Source organism: Pongo pygmaeus, chromosome 18 (genome assembly GCF_028885625.2).
Source record: "Pongo pygmaeus isolate AG05252 chromosome 18, NHGRI_mPonPyg2-v2.0_pri, whole genome shotgun sequence".
Lineage (NCBI taxonomy): Eukaryota > Metazoa > Chordata > Mammalia > Primates > Hominidae > Pongo > Pongo pygmaeus.
Window position 1 is genome coordinate 64,772,384 of NC_072391.2, and position 25,569 is coordinate 64,797,952.

General features: G+C 54.7%; 2 protein-coding genes and 1 long non-coding RNA gene across 3 annotated transcripts in view; 2 read left to right on the forward strand and 1 right to left on the reverse strand.

Annotated features, from left to right (window-relative positions):
• The window catches only part of LOC129015628 (uncharacterized), a 10,468-nt gene extending 1,170 nt beyond the window's left edge, over positions 1-9,298 (forward strand). Inside the window, exons 2-3 of the long non-coding RNA XR_008494628.2 lie at positions 8,262-8,399; positions 9,099-9,298. This is a non-coding gene — a long non-coding RNA (uncharacterized LOC129015628). The remainder of the gene's footprint in view (positions 1-8,261; positions 8,400-9,098) is intronic.
• Positions 9,299-13,967: 4,669 nt separating this feature from the next.
• Positions 13,968-20,420, forward strand: HSD11B2 (hydroxysteroid 11-beta dehydrogenase 2). The gene is made up of 5 exons (XM_054453941.1): positions 13,968-14,388; positions 18,492-18,704; positions 18,821-19,006; positions 19,112-19,249; positions 19,451-20,420. The coding sequence occupies exons 1-5, from the start codon at positions 14,124-14,126 to the stop codon at positions 19,864-19,866; spliced, it is 1,218 nt and encodes a 405-aa protein (XP_054309916.1). The 5' UTR covers positions 13,968-14,123; the 3' UTR covers positions 19,867-20,420.
• Positions 20,421-20,887: 467 nt separating this feature from the next.
• The window catches only part of ATP6V0D1 (ATPase H+ transporting V0 subunit d1), a 42,858-nt gene continuing 38,176 nt past the window's right edge, over positions 20,888-25,569 (reverse strand). The window contains exons 5-8 of the mRNA XM_054453942.2: positions 22,138-22,215; positions 21,835-22,011; positions 21,657-21,734; positions 20,888-21,553 (exon numbers count right to left, since the gene is read on the reverse strand). Coding sequence (XP_054309917.1) covers positions 21,392-21,553; positions 21,657-21,734; positions 21,835-22,011; positions 22,138-22,215 — 495 coding nt within the window. The 3' untranslated portion in view covers positions 20,888-21,391. The remainder of the gene's footprint in view (positions 21,554-21,656; positions 21,735-21,834; positions 22,012-22,137; positions 22,216-25,569) is intronic.

Consider the following 25,569-nt stretch of genomic DNA (forward strand, 5'->3'; position numbering starts at 1 on the left):
AGGCTGGTTTCCAACTCCTGAACTCAAGCGACCCGCCCACCTCAGCCTCCAAAAGTGCTAGGATTACAGGCGTGAGCCCCTGCCCGGCCAAGAAATTCAGTCTCAGTCTCCACTGGACTCCTCTTAGCTAGGTAATTCCAAAGGACTCATGTTTTCCTACAGCAAAAAACAACAATCAAAAACAAACAAGCAAAAAACCCTCTGGTCAGAGTTTTGTCTGGTACTGAGGCCACAGCCATTGCTCCAGTCCACAAAGATTTTCAGGTTTGGGCTCTATGAGGCCATCCCTGATGAGGCCCCTGCCTCTCCCTGGGGCTACCAGGGACAGACACCTGCTTCCTCTGCTCCATAGCCTGCAGCCTCCCTTCCCTTTCTCTAGCTGGGAGACTTCCCTGCTAACTTGGTTTCCCTAAAAGTCCCCTCTCCTCTTCTCTTGGGGACACTCAGAATGGAATTTTCTATGAGCTCAGGCTTTCTCAAAAGACAGGAAGACACTTTGTCTTCTGCTATCTGTCCTGTGCACATCTCCAAGGCAGATATGACAGATAGGGAAAGAAAACATCCTTATCTCTAAAATGTATAAGTCACAAGCATACTTATTGTATGTTTTATTAGGCAACATAACTACTCCTGCTCTGTCACATGACAGGTGTGTGGGTCCTTGTGCAAGTGACATAACCTATTACTTAAATTCTTGTTTTCAAGACTGATAAACTCAAACTCAATGTGAGATAAATATCAATGCTATTCTGGCTTCAGAGTACAAGCTGACTACTTAACTCTTATCTGGAATTGGAAAACTTCAGGTCAAACAGAGATCATGACCCAGAAATCAAGGTGGAGGATGAGGCTGGATGCAGTGGCTCACACCTGTAATCCCAGCACTTTAAGGAGGCTGAGGCAGGAAAATCACTTGAGGCCAGGAGTTTGAGACCAGCCTGGGAAACATAGAGAGACTCCCATCTCTACAAAAGATGAAAAAAATAGCTGGGGCTGGTGGCCTGTGCCTATAGTCCCAGCTACTCACGAGGCTGGGGCAGGAGAATAGAATCACTTGAGTTCAGGAGTTCAAGACTGCAGTGAATTACCATCATGCCACTGCACTCCAGCCTGGGTAAGAGTAAGATCTTATCTCTCAGCTGGTCTCAGTGGCTCACGCCTGTAATCCCAACACTTTGGGAGGCCGAGGCAAGTGGATCACAAGGTCAGGAGATCGAGACCATCCTGGCTAACATGGTGAAACCCCATCTCTACTAAAAGTACAAAGTAAGCCAGGCGTGATGGCACGTGCCTGTAGTCCCAGCTGCTGGGGAGGCTGAGGCAAGAGAATGGCTTGAACCCAGGAGGCAGAGGTTGCAGTGACCCAAGATCGCACCACTGCACTCCAGCCTGAGTGACAGAGTCGAGTGAGACTCTGTCACAAAAAAAAAAAATCTTACCTCTCTCTTTTTTTTTTTTTTTTTGAGACGGAATCTCGCTCTGTCTCCCAGGCTGGAGTGCAGTGGCGCGATCTGAGCTCACTGCAACCTCCACCTCCCGGGTTCAGGCGATTCTCCTGCCTCAGCCTCCTGAGTAGCTGGGATTACAGTTGCCTGCCACCATGGGATTGCAGGCATGGGCCACTGTGCCCAGTCAGATTTTATCTCTTTAAAAAATAATAATAAATAAATAAATGTTTTAAAAAAACAAGGTGGGACTGGGCATGGTGGCTCACACCTGTAATCTGAGCACTTTGGGAGGCCAAGGCAGGCAGATCACTAGAGGTCAGGAGTTTGAGACCAGCCTGGGCAACATGACGAAATCCTGTCTCTATCAAAAATACAAAAATTGGCCGGACATGGTGGTCTGCACCTGTAATCCCAGCTACTCGGGAGGCTGAGGTGGGAGGATCGCTTGAACCCAGGAGGCAGAGGTTGCAGCAAGCCAAGATTGTGCCATTGCACTCCTTACAGGCGACAGAACAAGACTCTGTCTCTAAATAAATAAATAAATGCAAATACAAATAAAAATTAAAAAACAAAGTGAAAGATGAGTCCAAATATTCCCATAATAAGGGGAGGGACCCAAAATACCCTGGATCCACTTGACTCAGGGGCTTCTCTCCTGGATGTCCCATTGGCGTCTGGGATGTAACACATCCCCACATGCCCTCTTTGTCCTTGCCACAAACCTGCTCCTCCCCTTGGGCCCTCTGAAGGGCACCACCATCTACCCAGTGAGCCCATCTATACGCTTAGGCATCTTCCCGTGTCTCTCCTGCTAGTCCTTGCCCACCTAAACCAGATAGTGCCTGTGACCAGGCTGCCCTCACTCTGAAACACATTCTGTGTCCATTCTTCCTATTCCACCCCAGCCCAGACCACCAGCATCTTCCTTGCTGAGCCTGCAGCAGCCTCCAGTTCTCCCTAACATCAGCCTGCCCACTTCCGGCCCATCCTCTTCTCAGTTGCCAGACTATCCTTCCTTCTCTTTATTTGTTAGAGGAGGTGGTAGTCTCAATAATAGCTCCACAAAGATGTCATCGCCCTAATCCCTGGAACCTTCGAATGTGTTACGTGATATATCAAAGGGGATTTTGCAGATGAGATGAAGTTAAGATCTCAAGATGGAAGAGATTATCCCAGGTTATCTGAGTGAGCTCAATGTAGTCACAAAGGTCCTTATAAGAGGGAGGCAGGAGGGTCACATGGGAGAAGGACCACGTAACGACAGAGGTCAGAGAGATTTGAAGGTGCTACACTGTGGGCTTTGAAGATGGAGGAAGGGGCCTGAGCCAAGGAATTCAGGCAGCCTCTAGATGCTGGAAAAGCCTAGGGGGCAGACCCTCCTCTAGAGGCTCCAGAAGGAATCAGCCTGCTGTTACCTCGACTCTAGCCCAAGGGGACCCATTTCCAACTTCTGACCTCAAGAACTGTCAAGACGACACAACTGGCAGTCATTTGTTTCAGCAGCGATAGGAAATGGATACAGTGGTTTGCAAACAGGGTTAAGTGCACATATATATGCCCAGTGAAAGCTGTTTTCAATTGAAACAAAAATCCAAGAGACAGCTCAGATTCCTTTGACATCTTTTATTTTTTGAGTGGGCGGGGCAGGGATGGTTGAGGGGACGGGGTATGAGTTCTCTCTCTGTCACACGGCCTAGAGCAGAGTGCCGTGATCTCGGCTCACTGCAGCCTCCGTCTCCTGGGCTCAAACGATCCTTCCACCTCAGCCTCATGAGTAGCTCGGACTACAGGCATACACCATCACACCCGGCTCGGGTTTTTTTTTTTTTTTTTGTACTTGTGGTACAGACAGGGTCTTGCTATGTTGCCCAGGCTGATCTCAAACTCCTGAGCTCAAGCCATCCGCCCACCTCAGCCTCCCAAAATGCTGGGATTACAGGCGTGAGCCATGGCGCCTGTCCTCCCTTGACATCTTTTTGCATGACCCCAAGCCAGGCTCTGTGAGAAGATGATTCTCTCACCCCAAATCTGCTTTTGAAAAGCATAGGCAGTTTGATCATGCTTTGCTTTTTTTTTTTTTTTTTTTTTTTTTGAGATGAAGTCACCCAGGCTGGAGTGCAGTGGCGCAGTCTTGGCTCACTGCAACCTCCACTTCCCAGGTTCAAGCAATTCTCCTGCCTCGGCCTCCTGAGTAGCTGGGATTACAGGCGTGCACCACCACACTCAGCTAATTTTTGTATTTTTAGTAGAGTTGGGGTTTCACCAGGTTGACCAGGCTGGTCTCGAACTCCTGACCTCAAATTGATCATGCTCTTTCTGAGTCTGTGATCCTTGTGTAGTCCCCAATCCAGAAGCTGACACTGCGCAGGGCATCACCGACTGAGGAAAGTCACACGTTGCCTGGCAGGTGCCAGAGAAATCTTTCTAATGTGAAAACACCACCTCATCAACCTTGCTTAAGAGATTCCAGGGCTCCCTTTTGCCCTTAGGATCAACTGAAATGACAAAGTGTGGCTTCCAATGCCCTGCTGGGCAGGCTTCTGGTATGTGGAGCTTCTTCCTGTCCTCTGTGACGATTCTGCAGCTCCTGGAACCGGCAACATCTGTTTTCACCCTCAGGCTTCTTCCCACAGGGTTCTCTTTAACTTGTGTTGTTCCAGCTCCTCCCGACAACACCCCCTCCCCAACCTGGCCAATTTCTATGAAAACTTGAGACCATTTTATAGAAGTCAGCCCCTTGGGCAGGACTTGTTCCTAGCCAGAGCTGCAGCCAGTGATTTGCAAGGCAGGTCTGCCCAGGATAGAACAGCCAGGGGCCACAGAGAGAAAAAGGCTAACTGTGGTTTTCCAGGTGTGCACACACACATGTGAGCTGACCTACAGGGCTCCGGGGAGCTGCCAGAGGAGACTCCACAGGGGCAAAGCCGGATCAGCCCACCCTGGGCCTGAACCGACAGATACGTCCATAATTAGAGTCAGTGTGATCCCAGGGTTCCGGGCACTATTCACCTGTCCCAGGGCAGGTTAGTGGTTCAATCTTAATGGTGCCAGTTATAAGATGGTGACCTTGGGTAATTTTTTTTTTTTTTTCTTGAGGCGGCTTCTTGCTTTGTCACCCAGGCTGGAGTGCAGTGGCACAATCTCGGCTCACTGCAACCTCCACCTCCCAGGTTCAAGCGATTCTCCTGCCTCAGCCTCCTGAGTAGCTAAGATTACAGGTGCCCACCACCATGCCTGGCTAATTTTTGTTTTCGTTTTGCTTTTTTTTTTTTTTTTTAGTAGAGACAGGGTTTCACCATGTTGGCCAAGCTGGTCTCCAACTCCTGGCCTCAGGCGACCCGCCCGCCTCAGCCTCCAAAAGTGCTGGGGATTACAGGCATGAGCCATTGCACTCGGCCATAAATTCTTCAACTTTAATAATCTCAATTTGCTTTTATTTGAAATGGGGGTAACAATAGCTACTGCCTAGGGCTGTGATGAGGCCTGAAAATGTGGCCATGCGTATAGAGCACCCAAAGAGTGCTCGATGGGTAGTAGTCACGGGTGCCTCCCATCCAGACCGTCCTTGTCTTTCTACCAGGAAGTGATGCTGTCTGCATCATCAATGAGTGGAATTAAATTTAATTATTAAATTAGACTGGGTGGGAGATGATCAGCCACAGCTCTCACTCTCTGGGCCCACTTCGTCTGGGTCACAATACCCTCTCCAATGGGCCCTGGATGACTCAGCCCATCCACTTGGCTTGTCTTCATGGCCACCAGCATCTCTTGCCCTGGCCTTCTGACTGGCTCTTGATTTCCACGGCCCTCCCTGTCCCGGTCCCCACCCCTATCAGTCCATTCTCCTTACAGCCTGTGGCTGTCTTAGAACAAAAACAAAATTTTAAAAACCCACGCCAAGCTGATTCTTTTACTTCCCGCTTACAACCCTCGACAACACTCCCCACTCCTTAGGGAGAGGTATTTCCATATACCATGAAATTGGAATAGAAACCTCCTCCTCACTGTGGCCACCGCAGTCTCCAGGACCTTGCATGCCCCCTGGCTCAGGCTGACCACAGCTCTGTCTATCCCACGGCCTTTGCATTTGAAGCTCACACTACCTGGAAACTTAACTTCCTCTGGGAAAGCCCTCTGTGGTCCCCAGAATAGAGACCATCACTCCCATAGCACCATGGGACTCTGCTTTCTCGTTCCTTCTGTCCGGGTCTCCTTGATTGTGTAATGATCTGATAAGGGCCTGTCCCTCCAGTCAGACAGAAGAGGAGGGAATTATTATTCCTCCTACAGGAGGGAATTATTATTCCTCCCACAGGGGAGGAATAATGTTTGTATTGTTTACTATTGCTTCCCTAGCACAGAGCCCAGAACATACTAAGCACTCAAGAAATGTGTGTTGAGGCCGCTGTAATCCCAGCACTTACTAAGCCCAGAACATACTAAGCCCAGAACATACTAAGCACTCAAGAAATGTGTGTTGAGGCTGCTGTAATCCCAGCACTTACTAAGCCCAGAACATACTAAGCCCAGAACATATTAAGCACTCAAGAAATGTGTGTTGAGGCTGCTGTAATCCCAGCACTTTCAGAGGCCAAGGTGAGAGGATTGTTTGAGCCCAGGAGTTCAAGACCAGGCTGGGCAACATAGCAAGACCCTGTGTTTACAAAAAAATTTAAAAATTAGCGGTGCATGATGACACATGCCTGTAGTCCAAGCTACTCAGGAGGCTGAGAAGGGGAGGATCCCTGGAGCCCAGGAGTTCGAGGCTGCAGTGACCTATGAGTGACTGCACCACTGTAGCCTGGGCAACAAAGCAAGACTCTGTCTCTAAAAATAATAATCATAAAGAAAGAAAGGTCAAACACATGAAGAATAAAAAAGGATAGCGCTACTTATAGGAATTCTTCTGTGAAGCCTTGTGTAAATAACCAAATTGTTTTTGTGTAAAAATGGACTTTCTTATATTATCCCACCTCTTCAACATAGTAAATCTATTTTTTCCACGTCTCCTGTTAAGCTTTTTGTAAAATTTGCTGCATTCAAGGCACTTTCCTCCCATTAATTTTCTTCCCTGTTAAGTGATTTTTACAACCACTTCATGCTTTAAGAAAGAAGTGCCATTTAGTATTTAAAATATTCTCTCAGCTTCCTTGGTGAGATCTTTGGCAACCTTCCTACTGTTGATTGTAACCGGTGCGACTTGGAACATGATGTCACTCTTCCAGAACTCTTCTCAGACCTAGATAAAACTTACTCTGTGTCACCAGTTGGGGACAAGGTGTTTGGAAACAGTACCTTATGCAACAGAACTGCTGGAGGGCCGCCCCTCAGAGGCAAATGAAATAAAAATCATGGTGTGTGGAAAATGTGCCCGCAGAGTCCTAGGAACCAAAGATTTTAAAGATTCTCTGCCAGTAATTCAGTTTTTATTTTATGTTTCTTGGAAAACTGAAGTCTTGTATTTACCACGTGTCACCTAAGATGCAGAAAGGGGGGAAAAAGTGATCCTGGCTGGTGAAGATTTCCATTTCAATGGCAGCCTGGTCCAAGCTGTTCTCTTGCAACTGACTCCCGCCTCTCCCCCACCAGCCCCCTCCCGCCCCTGCACAGGCTCCCTGGGGAGGGGTATTTCCTTTCAGTATGAAATCTGTCTTTTTGCTCGCTCATTTCTATGGGGAATGGCACATCCATGCAAAGTTGTTGGCTTATTTTATTTCAAAAATGTGCTGGCCTCAGACACCTGAAGTTTTCCTCGAATACTTTAAAGCAAATTATGTGCCGGAACCTCTCAGACCTGCTCTCACCGGAATTTCCTCTGAGTGTTCATATCTCAGAGCCTTATGTAACCTGACACAATTATCTGAAAAAGCTTGGGATCCAAAAGAAAGGTGTTTTGAGCTAGGAATGAAGGTCAGAGCTGGGAAAGAAGTGCTCTCTCCTGCCTGGGGACTGGGTCACACTTCACTACGACAATGCCCAATTCACGTTCCAAAGAAAAAATACTAAACCTCTGGCAGGGTGACCAGTGGGTACACTCGCCTCATTTCTCTGAGCAAGGAATCACTTAATGAGGGCTCCCGGGGCATTACAAAGCCTTGGACCTGGCTGGCGGTTAAAAATATTTCGATAACCACCTCCAGCTTCTGGCCTTCCCAGGATGGAAGCTGGAGTGGCTTGGGCCCCTTTGGGAGAATAACCCCTCCACTGACTGCAAAAATCAACCCAGCTGGAGAGTTGGGGTCTCATGCCGGAGGTCAGTGCTGCAAATGGGGTATAGGTGGGGGTCTGGAATTCACATTTTTATACCAAGTGGTTGGTCTAGGTGATTTGACTCAAGCCCGGCCCAAGACTCCCCTGCCCCAGCCCACTCCCAACACAAGGGGGAAGGAGAGCGAGGACATTAACTGTAAGTACAGACCTAAAACTGGGGGCAACCAGGAGATGACCCTGCATTCTGGAAAGCCCTCAGGCCAAGAAGCTCTTTTTCTTCTCTTTGAGAAATATCAACCCTGCTCGATATTTGCATACCAGCGGTGAGGGACCTCCACGGAGCAGAGGCACCACTCATAGGTGGTTGACTTTTCAAGGAATTCGCTGAAGAAAATTGTAGGCAAGGCTGTGAACAAAACCCCCCTCCATCTGGTTTTAGTTTATTTAAAAAAACAACACACACAGGCCTCCCCACCAGCAATCAGAAGACAGCCACAGCTTCCCCAGGGGGCGTATTAGCCACCAGGGGTGGGGCTGAATTATGTATATGCAAATAAATTAAAACAGCCAGCCAACAGCAACTAATTTTTGTATCTTTTGCAGTTGTTCTGCCAAGAAAAGGCCTGAATCGGGGTGATGGGAGCTGTAAGGAGACAAGCTTTGGAATGAGTTTTAACAATCAAGTTGCCTTAATTCCATCATTGGGAGACTTGTTTTTAATCGAGCAGCAAATAGCAAAAGGTCAGTAGCCTTATCCTTATGTATAGGATAAGGATAATGATACCTACTTCACAGTGATGACATGAGGATAGTAAATAAAATAAAGACCAAGCAAGCTAAGCACAAGGACTGGCATGCCACAAACACACAACCACACTGGAGGATACAAGATGGATCCTAGAAGGATTTCATCCAGAGTCTATCAAGCTCTCCCTCCAAATGCTCTCAGCTGGGGCTTGCTTTCCACCTGGGACTGGTCCAGAAAGCCCTGCAGAGCATACTCTCTCTGTTTCCCAAACTCAAGGACCCTAATCCCCAAACATCTGCCTTTAATCCTGGAGACAGTAAAAGTTCAGAGGAGGGTGCCAGACACAGGCTGAAAACACAAGTGATGCTCCTGGCTTTCTGTGTCTTACTGCCCCCTCTCTCTGGTAACTGGAGGGGAGGTTTCCTTCAGTTCTGTAACTGAAGGGCCTGGTTTCCAGGTGCCCAGCCCAGATGAGATAGCTCTGAAAAATGGTGGAGGCAGGGGGGAGTTCAGTTCATGCCTAGGGTAATCAGAGGGGAGTCGGCAACCTCCAGGGCTCCCACACTACAGGAGCAATGTGCTGGAGCCCACAGGCTTCCACCTGCCTTGGGGCTTAGCCTTTGCATGTTCAGGGGTGCCTCAAGCTCAGTTTGTTTGAACAGACCTCTGCTCTGTCCCTCATCTGGATGCAGGAACAAGACTCCCAGCCTCAAGGATCACTTGAAGCCAGCAGTTCAAGACCAGCCTGGGCAACATAGTGAGACCCCTGTCGCTACAAAAAATTTAAAAAACAATAGCCAGGTGTGGTGGTGAGTGCCTGTAGTCCCAGCAGCTATGGAAGCCTGAGATGGCAGGATCGCTTGAGCCCAGGAGTTCAAGGCTGCAGTGAGCCATGATTGTGCCACTGTACGCCAGCCTGGGTGACAGAGCAAGACTCCATCTCTAATTAAAAGTAATAATAATAATAATAAATTAATAATCATAATAAAACTTAAAAGTGAGAATAATAATTTAGTCAGCCTCCACTCTTCCCTAGATCCATTTCCTGTCCACCTGGGATGGGGGTCTCATTTGCTCAAAACCATTCCAAGCTCTCCTTTGCCCTCAGGATGAAGTCTAAGATGCCATAGGTGACCAACACAGCCCCGCATTAACACAGTTCTCAAGAGCCCAGACTTTGGGTTCAGGTACACCTGAGTTTGAACCTGGGGGCTGATCCAAGACTCCAACACAAGTGGAACTTGAGAGCTTGAGCAATTCCCTTCATTTCTGGAAGCCTCAGTTTCCTTGAATGTAAAATGGTGATAATGACAACTACTATAAAGGCTATGATGAGGTATCCGCACCCAACCCAGGGCTTGGGACACAGCAAGAGATTTGGAGGCCAGTGCATGGCATGAAGGTTGAGGATGTGGTGTGGCATGATGGCTGCCAGGACCAGCTTTAGACATGCTGAGGCTGAGGGGCCTATATGTGTCCAAGGGAAGTGTCCAGGGGCAGCTGGACATGTGGGCCTGTGGTCAAAAGGGAGGGCTTGGCCAGAAAGCAAGCAGGGAGGTCGCCAGCACGTGAGCAGAAAGATGAGCTCATGGTGTGGGGAGGGCCGAGGGTGAGGCCTCCACAGCCAGAGCTTCACCCACAAGGAAGAGAAGCTGGAGAAGGAGGCTGAGAAGGAGAGGCAGTGAGGTAGGAGGAAACCCAGCAGCCGTGGCTTCGCAGGCACCCAAGGGAGACAGGGCTTGGGGCAGGAAAGAGAGGCCAGCAGGGCCGAGGCTTTGAAGAGGACAAATTAGCTGAAGCCAGAGATGGGTCTATGGGATTTGGGGACTAGGGGGTTACGATTGGGAGCTGGTCCCAGGCAAAGGCCGGGAGGGGAGAGTGGTGATGGTGATTATGGACAACTTTAGAGAAATGTAGGAGAAAATGCAAGAGAGATGCTTTTTTTTTTTTTTTTTTTTTTTGAAACAGAGTCTTGCTCTGTCACCCAGGTGGAGTGCAGTGAGTAGTACAATCTCGACTCACTGCAATCTCCGCCTCCCGCATTCAAGAGATTCTCCTGCCTCAGTCTCCTGAGTAGCTGGGACTACAGGCATGCGTCACCACACCTGGCTAATTTTTGGATTTTTAGTAGAGGCGGGGTTTCGCCATGTTGGCCAGGCTGGTCTCGAACTCCTGACCTTAGGTGATCCGCCTGCCTTGGCCTCCCAAAGTGCTGGGATTACAGGCGTGAGCCACCGGGCCCAGCCACAAGAGAGATGCTTGTGGAAAGGGATACTGGCTTGAGGTTCCCAATGGGTGAGGCTAGCACCAGTACACTTGCTGCTGGGGCCAGTAGTCAGTTGCTATATCTGTGGTGCCCAGCACAGGACCTGGCATGCAGTAGGAACTCAATACAAGTTTGCTGTCTTTGAGGACAGGGAGCAATGGGGTCTAGGACCCTGGCCACTGGCAGGAAGAGGGACCCTCTGCCATTCTGCCAAGAAGAGGCGTGGTGGGGGTGAAGGCGTGAAGCAGAGTGCAGGGCAGGGGCTCCTTGGGAATCTGCAGCCTCTTAGCTACAGAGGGAAGGAGGTGACAAGTCAGTGCTGAGTGCTCTGCTCCAGGAACCCAAGTACAGTGAGAGGACAGAGCGTGAGGGCTCCTGGAGTCTGCCACTTGGTACCCCCTACTGCAGACACCTGTTCCCCCCTCCTCAACCCAGCAGCCGGTGGGTTACCTGGTCTTTAGCTCCTTCAGAGCCGTGCTCTCCCTACACAGCCAGCAGAGGGTACCAGTGAGCTGCTGGACTGCGCTGGAGGAGACCAGAGCCAGCCTGCCCACCCCTTTGTCCTCCAGAGCCTGGGGCGTGCTAAGGGTTTGGTTAACCAGGTTTCTGACCAAGGCGGGTTGGAGGCTGGGAGAAAGGACTAAGGCAGGCTGTGGGCTGAGGACTTAGCAGCCGAGTGGCTCAGGGGCTCTGCTCCTGGTCACCCTTCATTCCTCTGCCCTGCCAGGCCCTGCTTTATCTGTTGAGGCTCCTGCCCACTGCCCCTCTCTGCTTCTCTTCCCTGGAGGCCCCTGACAGCCTAGACTCCTGGTTCTAGTAGAGGCTGGTTTTCTGCCCCTAGGCAGGCACGACTTGGCAACAGGTCTCAGACAGGGCTGGGCCAGCTTCTCCCAGCCATGACTGCCCTAACCACCTTGTACTTCTAGAACGTCTCCACCTAATAAGGGATAAGGGGTCAGTGGCTGAGGAGGCCACAGAAGCTGGAGCATAGGTCCTGGGAAGGAGGAGGGCTTGGACTAGGAAGTGGGATGAATGGGCGGGGGGAGTTTATATAAAAATGTGGCAGATGGTCCAGTCCCACCAAGACCCAAATCCCATAAGACTAATGGCTTTGCCTGAGGTGGCACGAGGTTCCAGAAGCTGAGCTGGAAACACCCCCTTCCTCATCCTAACCACGTTATACTCTTCAGCCAAATGCAAATCCCAACGTCGCCTCCCAGCAAGTCTCTCCCCATGGTGGCCTTCGCGGTTCCTTCCCAGGACAGTGTAGGACCCTGCTTCTGTCTCTTTCTTTATCTTGCCTTCCTGCCCCATCCCCCTACTCTTCAACTCCTGCTTTAGCAAGTGCTGGTTCTATCTGTGTTGCCTTGACCTTGAAGGCTCCCCAGGACCCTCATCTCAGCTTCTACTCCCTTCCCCACTCTAAGGGGAAGACTCCAATGGACTGAGGCTGGAGAAACCACAGCCAGACTCTTGGTGGGGTGGCTAAAGCTGGGGGGTCTGGCCAATCCAAGCTCTACAGCTCAAATCAGGAAGTCAGGCCAGGTGTGCTGTGTCTGCCTCCAAGCCTGGGCCATACATTCACCGCAACAGGAATCAGTGACTTTGGAAAAGGAATGTTTCCCTGAGTTTCTAGAGGCAGGATGATCCAGACCGAAGGACAGAGAGTTACCAGAAACACACACAATGCACACAAATGTACTCACTTGCACACACAAGGTCATGGCATAGGGAGTGACACAACCAAATGGCCTGGACAAGCCACAGAGTCCCATGGACACAAGTGCTTACAAACACAGGCACACAAGGTCGTGTACCCAAGGTCAGGCACACACACCCTCCTCATTCAAGTCCTGCCTCCCAGGTCCGGGGCTTGCCTGTCATCTGTCCTTAGGAGGAGGGATAGGTGGAGGCACAGGAGTGGCTCAGGGCAAATTGGTCCTCCACCCAGAGACTCTCCCTTTAGGGGGGTCTGGCTCCCAGCCTCCCCTGAGATTTCCCTGGCTCACGAGGGGGCTGTGTCTGGTGGCAGAGAGGGCTTTGGAGGATGCATTGCCCTGAAACCCTGGCAGAGCCTGGGCACCTAAGAGAGAATGAGCAACAGGACTAGGAGGTGTGACAGGGAGTCCACAACCTCCCAGGATCTTGGGAGGGCAGGCATGAGGCACTGAGCACGGCCTGGAGGCCCACGGGAAGCAGGGACCCCTCTGCCGAGGGCTGCACCTACTGCTCTCAGCATCAAGCCTGCAGCCAGGTACTGGCACCAACTCCCAGTGCCTGGCAGAGCCCTGGCATGGATGCTAGGCACAGGGTGCCAGACACGGGGGTGGGCAGGGTGGGGGGCCACTGGGCCACACACAAGCATGGAGACCTTCACACATGCAGGCAGAAAAATCCACCCACGCTCATACCACTTATTTTACCCCCTGGGGGCTCAGGGGAGCAAGGCAGGGACCACCCTGTCCTAGAGGCTGCCTTCACCGACGTCCCTCTGGCCTGGCTCTTGGGGTTGGCGGGGGTGGGCCATAAGTAATGGGAGACCTAGGTGCTTCCTCTGACACCCCACCCCACAATGACCCCCACACACATACATTTGTGAGGTGGGAAGTGGGGTTGTGCGTCCCCAGGGTTAAGCCCTGGAAGGAAAGGGTAAGACGGGGCAGAGACCCCAAGAACCCGGAGCGGTCGTCCTGCTCCCCGCCAGCCCCTGTTCCAGGCGGGTTTTGTGGCCGCGAGCTGCTCAGGGGTGAGCGCGCCGTAGGGTGTGTGCGCCAGGGACCTGGCGCAGCCGACCACGTGGGAGTGCGGCGCGTGTACGGGCGCGGGCGGCAGCAGCAGCGGCAGCGGAGACCGGGTGAGCACCGGCTGGTTCCCCGCGGTGTTCCTGCAGGCTTGGCGGCCGCGGTGGTGCGATCAGCAAAGGACACCGGGATGCCGGTTGTGCGTGTCCTCAGGTGTCCCGAACAAGCGTGAGTGACATGTGCTCACCTGAGCGCGGCGGCTCGGCGGCCCCGAGCGTGTGGGTGGGGGCGCGGCGGAGAGCTGAGGCCGGGCACCCGGGCTGGACCGACGGGCCCTCTCCCCAGCACCGCCCGCAGCCAGGCGGCTCCTCGAGCGCAGCAACTTTGGGACTTTGTTCCGGCTTTTTCCAAATCGAATCTGGTCGAGGGGGTGGGGCGAGGGCGGTGGGGGGGGGGGGGGCACCTGCCCTGCGGGGGGTGCCGGGAGAGATGTGAAGGAAAGCCCCGCCCCCGCCCCTCCCGCTCCCCGCCCTCTCCCCCGCCCCCGGGGCTCTTTATAAGCTCGGCCCGAGGGCTAGCAGGGAAAGCGAGTGTCCCTCCCGCGCCCCAGGCCGGTATACCCCCGCACTCCGCGCCCCGGCCCAGACTCTCTCTCTCCCCGCTTCCCGGCCCGGCCCCCGCCCCGCCCCGCCCCAGCCCGCTGGGCCGCCATGGAGCGCTGGCCTTGGCCGTCGGGCGGCGCCTGGCTGCTCGTGGCTGCCCGCGCGCTGCTGCAGCTGCTGCGCTCAGACCTGCGTCTGGGCCGCCCGCTGCTGGCGGCGCTGGCGCTGCTGGCCGCGCTCGACTGGCTGTGCCAGCGCCTGCTGCCCCCGCCGGCCGCACTCGCCGTGCTGGCCGCCGCCGGCTGGATCGCGTTGTCCCGCCTGGCGCGCCCGCAGCGCCTGCCGGTGGCCACTCGCGCGGTGCTCATCACCGGTGAGTGCGCGGGTCGCGGAGCGCGGGGACTCCAGGCTCGAGGGCGGGACTGGACCCTCACAGGACTGACTCCCCATGGGCACGGCCAAGGCGGGCTCCTCAGCGCAAGAGTGGGAGAGTTCTCCACCCCTGGGTGCAGGGAGCGAGCCAAGTAGGGAGCGCCGGGCACCTCCCCAAGCCCGGGTTCACTACCTGCCGCTGCGGGGAGTGCTGGAGGGAAAGTGAGACAGGGAGTGGGCAGGTTCGAGAAGGAAACTGACTGGTGGCTGAGAAGAGGGAACCTCCTGGAGTTTGAGAGTTTATGCCATTCTCTTCCCCAAGAGAGCAGTCTCAGGGGACTTCGGAGGCCTTGAGAAGGGAGGATCGTTACCCCTTGAACTCTGCCTGACATCCCCACCTGAGATACCCATCTCCCATTCCTGGGGCCAGAGAGAAGAGCTTAGATGGGGAACTTCCCCACCCCACCCATCCCCCACTGGCTGGGATCCTTGGAGTTCAGAAAAGCTTGAGGTCACCATGAGGGGCAGCTGGACATTCAGCTGTCTTTCTGTCTAGCCACCCACTGCCAAACTGCTGAGGCAGTAGTTCAGAGCCTGCACCCAGCACCCCACCCCCAAGCCCTCCTGGTCCTCTGTGCCCAGGAAGGAGCTCTTGGAGAGCCGGGCTCAGGTGCCTGTGGCCGCCTAGCTGAGCTCCTTTGTCTGGAGCAGGGAATAAATCTGTCATCAGAGGGAGAGAAGGGGAAGGGGGGTGCTGGAGGCCTGGCTGGAAGTGGGGAGGGGGAGAAAGGCCAGGGGGCACTGACTCCATTGCATGGGGGGAGGAGCAGCCTGGTCTCTCCCCAACACCCACGGCTTTGGACAGGTGCTCCGGGCTTTGTCCTTGCACTGGGCCTCTGCTGGGGCAGCCAGCAACCTGGCTTCTCAGAGACCTCGGTCTACTAGGGGCCCTGTGTGATCAGATGGGGCTGGGAGAATTTTCCGGAGGAGGAAATCCTTGAGTGGGGCCTCGGCGGATGAGTGGAGATAAGTGGAGTATGAAAGGGATCTCGGATCAGAGAAAGGATGTGGGACAAAGGCTTAAGGCAGGAGTACACATGGTCTCTGTAGGGGACAGCCAGTCTGGCTGTGGGGGTGGGGAGAAGGGGATATGAGGTGGTTTCCTTGGGAGGGGCCATGAATCAGGTAAGAAGCCAGACTGCTGAGGCAGAGTAGGGGGGAAGGAGGCACAAGGGCCTTGCGCTCCAGCAAAGATGGTAGAGATGGGGAAGCATTTGGGCTGGACAGGAGGGACCCAGGTTCCAGGAGCAGTGTGAAGCCTCAGCGGACCCCAGTTTCAGGGCTTTGAGGAAGGAAAATCAACAGACACCCCTGGTATGAAGTAGGGGCCAGGTTGTGGGCTCTGTCTCTGGGGACAGGGCAGATCCCTTCCTGCTTTCTTTATTTGTGAGCCACGTCAACAGGACCCAGGCCATCTGCAGGTACTAGTGGCCTAGCTGGGTAGTCTTTCCTGAGGTCTCACCTCAGGCCTTTGTGCTGCTGCTGTTGCTTCTGGCCTTGAGCCTGAGAGAGAGGTGAGAGGAGGGTTGCTTTCTCTAACTTGGGCTCCCCCGATCTCTGGTTGCAAAGCTGGGGTTGGGGGAGAGAGGACCACCCAACCTGCCCTGTACAAGCATCAGTAAGCCTCCAAGTTTCCCAGGGCCCGAACACTTGGGGGTTGTCTCTCAACACCCGGTTGGAAGACAAGTAGGTAACCAGGTTCGGCCCCACCTGCCAAGAACACTGTGTTTTGGGCCTGGCAGAGCTGCTACTCCCCCTCTCCCTCCTAAGAATGCCCAGAGAACCACTTGCCAAGGCTACTCCTGGAGCTCAGCTGTGGGATCAGGGTTTGGGCTGAGGATCAGGTGCCTGTGTGCACACATGTGCACATGTGTGCGCCAATGGGTGGTAGGGATTGAGCCTGTTGTGAGAACATCCAGCCAAGTTGGAAGTATGTACAAGTATCTGAGGGTGTGCATGTGAGCAAGAGGGTGTGCAAGATGTGGGTGATTGTTGGGACCACAGAGCTGAGGCCTGTGGTCAGCTCAGGTCAGAACTGGGAGATCTGTTTCCCTTGGGAGGACCTGTCTGCTCTGAGAGGGACCCAGACAAGTGCACATATGCATGTGTGTGTCTACACACACACACACACACACACACACATGCTTGCCTCCCTCTCCAAGGCAGACTTGCCTGGGAAGTACCCCTCCTCAGCAGGAGCTCGAAGACCCCTGCCCAGTGCTGTTTTCAGTAGAGGGAGTGGAGCTGAGATGGGGAGACCGTACTGAGCGGTCCAGGAGTAGGGCAACAGAGCTGCTTTGCAGCTTCTGTTCCAGAAGATGGGGGTTGGGGGGCAGGGTTGAGGGCCAGGGGTGGGAGCAGGAGCAGAACAGAAAGCCTCCCGGCTCACTGGCCTTTCCCCTTCCCTCACTGACTGCCCATGGAGCCAGGATCAGCATGGGAACAATCAAGGAGGCAGGGGCTTATCAGTACTACACTGGACCCCTACACTGGCTCTGCCTGGTGGTTCTTCTCTCCGCATACCAAAGACAGAAATTAAGCCTCCAAGAGTGGTAACTGACCTCGGTCACACTTGGCGGGTGTGGGAAAGGATTCAAATGTAGGTCTGTTCTCTTCTTCATCTATCATGGTCCCTGTCCTGGAGGCAAGTAGTCTGGGGCTCAGAAAACACCCCTGTTGCCACTGATTGGAATTCCAAGGGTCTGGGTGAAGTGGGGATGGGCCTCCAGCTTGCCTCCAGCCTGAAAAAATAGTAGAGGGTGTTGAGGCTGGGAAGGGAGGTGGGGCTCACGTTGTACAGGGCCTGAGCCAGGGAGCTTGGGCTTCATTCTGAGGACTGTGGCAGCCTTGGAAAGGTTTGCAGCACAGAGGGATATTGTCATTTTTGGAAAGATCTCTTTGGCTGCTTAGGTAGAGAAGGGCTTCAAGAGGGCAGGAAGGGACAGGACTACAGAAGGGGCTGCTTCAGAGTCCAGATTAAGGAAGGAGAGGCCTGGGCAGTCAGAAAGGAAGAGAAGCCGAATGTGGTGGCTCACATCTTCAATCCCAGCACTTTGAGAGGCCAAGGTGGGAGGATCACTTGAGCCCAGGAGTTCAAAACCAGCTTGGGCAACATAGTGAGACTCCCATCTCTCCAAAAAAATTTAAAAACCAGCCAGGCAGGCTGGGCGCAGTGGCTCACGCCTGTAATCCCAGCACTTTGGGAGGCCGAAGCAGGCAGATCACGAGGTCAAGAGTTAGAGACCAGCCTGACCAACATGGTGAAACCCTGTCTCTACTAAAAATACAAAAATTAGCCAGGCCCGTGGTGATGCGCACCTGTAATCTCAGCTACTCAGGAGGCTGAGGCAGGAGAATCGCTTGAACCCGAGAGGCAGAGGTTGCAGTGAGCTGAGATCACACCACTGCACTCCAGCCTGGGCAACAGAGCGAGACTCCGTCTCAAAAAAAAAAAAAAAAAAAAAAGAAAGAAAAAAAAAAACCAGCCAGGCGTGGTGACACAGGCCTGTAGTTCCAGCTACTCAGGAGACTGAGGAGGAAGGAATGCTTGGGCCCAGGAGGGGAGGTTGCAGTGAGCCAAGATCATGCCACTGCACTCCAGCCTGGGCAACAGAGCGAGACCCTGTCTCAAAAAAAAAAAGAAAGGGAGGCTCCTACTAATATTGTGCCTGTGCCTGTGAGCTGTGGCCTGAAATCAAGAAAGCAGAACCACACTGGGGCCTGGGACTGTCCCAGACCTGACCTGTGTGAATTTGGGAAGCAACTTAGCATTACTAGGCCTTAGTTTCCTCTTCTGTAAGCCACATTAGTAGGGTAGCCATGGGGAGTCAGGCAGATGACAGCTGTCACAGAGTTAGTGGCCAGGGCTCAGCTAGAGGGGCAAAGCCTGCCAGGGATGGGCCTAGGGAAGGAGTTAGGGTTGTTGACTGCTGGTGGCTTGGGTTTGCAGGGGCCTGGATCCCATCCAGACCCTGGTGATTCTGGGGTGGTCTCAGGCTGGGCTGGGCCACAGTGGAAGTTCACTGACTGCCCTGGCCTGGCCAGGCTGTGACTCTGGTTTTGGCAAGGAGACGGCCAAGAAACTGGACTCCATGGGCTTCACGGTGCTGGCCACCGTATTGGAGTTGAACAGCCCCGGTGCCATCGAGCTGCGTACCTGCTGCTCCCCTCGCCTAAGGCTGCTGCAGATGGACCTGACCAAATCAGGAGACATTAGCCGCGTGCTAGAGTTCACCAAGGCCCACACCACCAGCACCGGTCAGTGGCAAATGTCCACCAGGCAAGGGCGTGGCAGGGGAGCGGGAAGGACACGGGGACTGGAAGTTTGCTGCTGGGCTGACCTAAGGCTTCCCTCCTCTGCTCTGTGACCCCAGGCCTGTGGGGCCTGGTCAACAACGCAGGCCACAATGAAGTAGTTGCTGATGCAGAGCTGTCTCCAGTGGCCACTTTCCGTAGCTGCATGGAGGTGAACTTCTTTGGCGCGCTCGAACTGACCAAGGGCCTCCTGCCCCTGCTGCGCAGCTCAAGGGGCCGCATCGTGACTGTGGGCAGTCCAGCAGGTGAGTGCCCACCCCACTGGAGCAAAAAGGAGCCCCCTGGGGTGGGGGAGGGCTTAGGGAGCCCCTTGCCAAAGCTGAGCTGCCCCACTCCCAATCCATCCGCAGGGGACATGCCATATCCGTGCTTGGGGGCCTATGGAACCTCCAAAGCGGCCGTGGCGCTACTTATGGACACATTCAGCTGTGAACTCCTTCCCTGGGGGGTCAAGGTCAGCATCATCCAGCCTGGCTGCTTCAAGACAGGTGGGAATCAGGGCTGGGGGTGGGGTGGGGGTGGGGAGTGGGGCTGGGAATGGTCTTATGGGGGCAGGTCAGGTTTGATGAATGGTCGTGGTTTTGGTTGGGGGTGTGGTTTTTGCTGGAGACCTGGCGCGGGTTAAACAGTCCTAATTGGCTTTGGCTCTCCTAGCTGACCCCGCTCTGACCTTGCCACTCCTTCCCCAGAGTCAGTGAGAAACGTGGGTCAGTGGGAAAAGCGCAAGCAATTGCTGCTGGCCAACCTGCCTCAAGAGCTGCTGCAGGCCTACGGCAAGGACTACATCGAGCATTTGCATGGGCAGTTCCTGCGCTCGCTACGCCTGGCCATGTCCGACCTCAGCCCAGTTGTAGACGCCATCACAGATGCGCTGCTGGCAGCTCGGCCCCGCCGCCGCTATTACCCCGGCCAGGGCCTGGGGCTCATGTACTTCATCCACTACTACCTGCCTGAGGGCCTGCGGCGCCGCTTCCTGCAGGCCTTCTTCATCAGTCACTGTCTGCCTCGAGCACTGCAGCCTGGCCAGCCTGGTGCCACCCCACCACAGGACGCAGCCCAGGACCCAAACCTGAGCCCCGGCCCTTCGCCAGCAGTGGCTCGGTGAGCCATGTGCACGTATGGCCCAGCCACTGCAGCACAGGAGGCTCCGTGAGCCCTGGGTTCCTCCCCGAAAACCCCCGGCATTACGATCCCCCAAGTCTGTCCTGGACCCTGGCCTAAAGAATCCCACTCCCACTTCACGCTCACTGCCGATGCCCAGTCCAGGCCCGGTGAGGCCAAGGTTTCCCAGTGAGCCTCTGCGCCTCTCCACTGCTTCATGAGCCCAAACAGACCCTCCTGGCACAACGCTCTACCCTACAGCTTGGAGAACTCCACTGGATGGGGAGTCTCATGCAAGACTTCACTGCAGCCTTTCACAGGACTCTGCAGATAGTGCCTCTGCAAACTAAGGAGTGACTGGGTGGGTTGGGGACCCCCTTAGGATTGTTTCTCGGCACCAGTGCCTCAGTGCTGCAATTGAGGGCTAAATCCCAAGTGTCTCTTGACTGGCTCAAGATTTAGGGCCCCAACTATACACCCCCAAGCCACAGGGAAGCATGTACTGTACTTTCCAATTGCCACATTTTAAATAAAGACAAATTTTTATTTCTTCTAAAATGCGGCAGGTGCTGTTTGGAGGGGGTCACTGGCTGGCTGGCTGAGTGACACGGTGTGGCCGTGTGACAGGGTGGCAACTCCTGGGGCTCAGCGTGGAGGCTGGGACTCCCCTGGTAGACTCTGTGGTTCATACCTCCCCCTCCTCCACTGACCTAGGGCAAATCATTTAAGACCATGGGTTTCCTCATAGTGAAATGGGGGTAATGACACTGATCCCAATTGCTTGAAGCAACTGGGGAGGCCAGGGGGGCCTCCAGGGCCAACACCTAGCTCCCCAGGCCTGTATGCATCTGAGCCTCCAGCAGAAGAAGGGGCTATCTTCCTGGGACTCCCCAACCCTGAAGAATCTCGGCTGCTGACTGAGGGAGGGAGGTGGAGGCTTAGGCAGGGTTGCTTAGCAAGGTGGGGTCACGAGGGAAGTTAGGGGTCATGAGGAGGTACTAGGGCCTAAACGAGACAGCAGACAGTTGGGCTTAGAGAGGGCAGTTTTATTGTCTCAGAGGGGCAGGGCTGAGGGAGGGAGCTGAGGAGCAACATCCCCCCAGGCCCCAAGGACACACACACTTTATCCTTCCCATGGGCCATGGCTCTGGGAGCGACCCACAGAAGGGAGAGGAGGCTCAAACTGCCCCCAGGCCCCAGGGTTCTCAGGTTAGGGAGTTAGGGAGGAACATGAAAGTGACCACATGCTTCTTAGACACATCAGCAGCTGTAACCACAGGGCTGAGGGGGCCTCCTTGCTCTGGAGGGGGTCTTGGTCCATCCTTGGTGGGGGGGGGTACCCAGCCCCTTTTCAGGCCTAAGAACAGTCTCTAAGAGGGTCAGGAGAACTGGGCAGCCGCTAGGACAGCGTACTACACCCCGGACAGGCAGGTGAGCCACAGGCTTGTCACAGACCACACACACACACACACACACACACACACACACACACATACAAAGAGTGCAATTGAGAGCCTTGGGCCAGGACGCTAGAAGATAGGGATGTAGTTGTCGATTTTGGCGCGGTGGCGCTGGGCGATGCATTCAGCGATCCACACGATGTTGCGACACTCCTGTTCCTTGAGCTTCACAAAGGCATAGAAGACACCAAAGTGGAACTGGTTCAGGAAGGCCAACTTGTTCAGCTTTACCTGTGGACACAGGCAGATGTGGTGTCCAGGTGGCCATGGCCACAGAGTCAGGTCTAAACCACCAGGTTGGCCTCCCTCTGACAAGCAGACCCTGCAGACTCACCTCGTGCTCAAAGAATCGGTCCTCCAGCGTCTTGTCTCCAGGGTTGCTACCTGCACCCTCGAAGAGAAGTTTGTACTCCTGGCCAGGGGGGTGGGGGGAAGCACGAGCATGAGGGTTCTGGGTGGGGGTGCTTGGTGACAACACACCCAACCACTGTCCTGCCAGCCGGGGCACTCACCGGGTAGTAATCGGCCACGTTCTTGACCTGCTCATAGTCGTCAGCCCGAGCCAGCTGCGCCAGGCCCTCAGGGTAGAGCCGCCCACAGTGTGGAAAGAGCTTGGCACGGTCCTCTTTGGACAGCTCTGTGCCGAAAGAATTGATGGTGATGATGAAGGCGCGGCGGTCTGCTTCAAACTGTGGAGCCAGTGCACAGGTAAGGAGAGAGGGAGGAAGAAAGAGGCAGTAGCCAGTCAGTTGGCAGAGCCTCCCCAGGCCAGGGCTAGCGGGCACCAGCAGGCAGGAGGGCAGGCAGGCACTCACCTCCAGGATGGGGCACATGGCATCGGCCGTAGTCCCGCCCAATAGAGTGCAGAACTTGTAGAAGGACTCCAGGTAGGCCTGTAGAGAGCATGGAGCTTGCTCAGCACAGGCAAGGAGGCTCTGGAGGGCTTGCTAGGCACAAGCCCTCACAGCTCCCTCCTCCCCTCCCTGGCCCCTTTCAAGGTGGGTACAAGCACACCCATGGATGGGCCAGGGCAGCCCTTACAGCAAAGCCAATGAAACACTTCTGTGAATCAGCCAAGTGGCAGCTGCCCACAGCCTCCCACCCAGGAGTGCCAGGGCAGGGCCCACCCAACTGTCTGCTTCAGGCTACAGTCTCCTTCACCCCCTCATCTCACAGAAGGCGGGGCTCGCAGGGGTCCTCTGACTTTCCCCTGCTGCTCTGCCTTCCTTTTCCCCAAATCTTTCCAAACTTCCCCTTCTTCAGCCTCTGAAAACCAGGTGTGGCTGGACGCAGTGGCTCACACCTGTAATCCCAGCACTCTGGGAGGCCAAGGCGGGTGGATCACGAGGTCAGGAGTTCAAGACTAGCCTGGTCAAGATGGTGAAACCCCATCTCTACTAAAAATACAAAAAAATTAGCCAGGTATGGTGACAGGTGCCTGTAATCCCAGCTACTCGGGAGACTGAGGCAGAGAATTGCTTGAACCTGGGAGGTGGAGGTTGCATTGAGCTGAGATCATGCCACTGCACTCCAGCCTGGGCGACAGAAAGACACTCCGTCTCAGAAAAGAAAAAAAAAAAAACAGGTGCGTGGGCTGGTGAGGAAAGGCCACGCCTGAAAGTCCACAGGGATGGCAGGGACTGAGTGCCCCCGGCCCTCTCTGCCACCTTCCCTTACAGAACACCTCCTCCTCCCATCCTCCAGGCAGCCCCTCAGCATCACACAGCAGGAACAAAATTGTCAGGCCAGTTCCTGCTGAGGGATGGTTATTGCCTACACGGACGTCAGCTGGGCACAGTACAATGGCAGGCACATGGGCTGCCGGCGGGAACAAGCACTCCCTGCCCAGGCAAATTGGATCTGCTGGGCACGAGGAAAGAAGAGGTCAGCCCAGGCCCCGGGTCCCTCCCAACGCTCACTCACAAAAGCAGCCATGCTTCCTCCCAACACCTCTCCATGCCAAGGAGGGTGGATAATCTTACCGTAGGCCCCATGGGGAGCTCCCTTGTAATGGCCACCCTCCACTCAGACCTCCCTGGTCCCATCTGCTGGCATGGGCTCAGAGACTCTGGCTCCACAGGCTAGAGACTATTCTTCCAGATTGTAGGCAAGAGTTGGATGGCATGGAAAGCTTTTCATACTGAGGTCTGAACTCCAAGGTGTGGAGACCTTTCCACCAACCATCAGCCAACTTGGGCTCACAGGCTCTGCTGGGTGGTGCTCCAAGAGAGATGAGATGAGACCCAGGAGTCTGTGAGCCCAGGCCTGCCCTGGCCAGCAACACTGGGCAAGCCCGACTCAGGGGAAGGCCTGAGAGTGACCTCTGGGATCATGGGAAACAAAAATCTAGGACAGGTCAGGAAGTAAGAAGCCTGGAAGAGAGGGTTGACCCCAGCACAGAGGATCCCAGGAATGAGAGGGCATGGGTGGCAGAGACAGCTGCCAACCCCTCCCATGGCTTGGTGGTACCTTTCACAGTCCCTCTAGGGGTCTGTCCCCAGCCACCTCCTTCCCTGTGGCCAGCCAAGCTGGATATGTCAAAAATCCCACAGCCTGCCCCAGTGGGGCCTGCACTTCCTATTTGTGGGGGAACCAACCAACCAGGTCTTGAGCTCCATGCCCTGCTACCCACCCAATTGCTTAGCCAATCTGTACCAATCCCAGGAGAGGCTGATCCCAGGGTCAGGGAGGCTGGTGGGACTCTCCCCTGGAGGCTAGGGCAGCTAAAGAAACTGGCAAGATCCCAGCAACCCCGGTACCAAGGTCACCTTCCCACCCCCGCCCTGTCCCCTGGAGTCTGCCAATCCACGGCTGCTGCACCAGCTGCCTACTGTTCCCACCTGCTGGGTGGTTGAGGGTCCGCCTAATCTCCCATCTGTGGTCACCAGGCTGGGACATCGCCTGACAGGCTGGCAGTCCTGGCACAAGGCCCACAGCATTGGGTCCGTGTTTACAAGCTAGTGCCTGGGCAGCCCTCGCCGGCAACTCCAGCTAGAACCAGTCAGGCCCGGTGAGGGCATGGGTGAGGCTGGCGGACAGCCGCACCCCTCACCCTGTCTCAGGGCAGGGAACCCGGCAACAGGCCAGCTAGGCGCGTGCGTACACACACACACACACACAAACACACACGTGTGTAAGCTCTCTCTCCTCTCAGCTAACTGGCTGGCCTGTGCCCTATTAGCGGAGTGGGTGAGAGCACTCACTTTTGCAAACAAGCTGAGCCAGGTGTGATCCTTGGCGCTGCTAGTGACTTATTATGTGGCTTTAGGCAACCCACCCTACTTCTCTGAGCCTTCGGTTTCCCCATGTTTTCCCCATTTTCACATGGGGATAATGACACCTTCCCAGTTCCTAGCGCAGTCCAAAGGATTAAAGAAGCTGACAACCTTCCCACCTCTGGTTTCAGGCCCTCTAATCTGCTCTTCACATTGTGGCTAGAAGGGGTTTTCTGAGAAGACTGCTCTGTTGGAGACCTCCACTGGCTGACCCTGCCCACGGGACTATGTTCAAACTTCTGGCCTTACATTCAAAGCCCTGGGTAACTTGATCCCATGCCCGCCTTTTCTTCTAGACTTCTCCCCTGTCCATCTGGAATGTGTCCTTCCACAGCAAACTGCCTGCCACTTGGCCCATGCTCTATGCTTTCCTTCTGCACGTGCTGGTCCCTTGCCGACACCACTGCAACCTCTAGGCAGGCCCTTCCCCTACCACCAACCCTCACTGTGCTCTGGCCCAGGCCCCTGCAGGGAGATTGGCGGGCCTGGGCTCAGGCTGCAGCCAAATGTCAGCCAGCTCGCTCCAACCAGGGCAGGAGAGGACTCACCCAATAAACAGGTGAGGTCAGCAGGTCCCTTGGCCAGGGTCATCCTCAGCCCTGCTTTGGGGCATGCCCACTGCAGATCCATGTTCCTGACTACAGCCCATCTGGGGTCCTGGCGCTATAGCTCAGTGCCTCACTGCAGCCAGAGCAGAGTCTATCCCAAACACCCCTAACCTAACTGGTCTCGGACTTTTTTTTTTTTTTTTTTAATTTTTAAACTTTCCTCTCCTCTCCGGTCCCCTGGCTCTTTAATCTCTTTGGGCCAGGGTAGTGCTGACCCAGAAATCCCCAGGCGTTGCCCAGTCTATGCTACAGCCTGGTGGGAGGCAAGAGGTGGGCAAGGGATGAGGACAGTGGGAAGTGGCACTGACTCCAAGCTTGGGAACCTACGAGGGACATGAGGACCTGTCTATGCCTTGCCAGATCC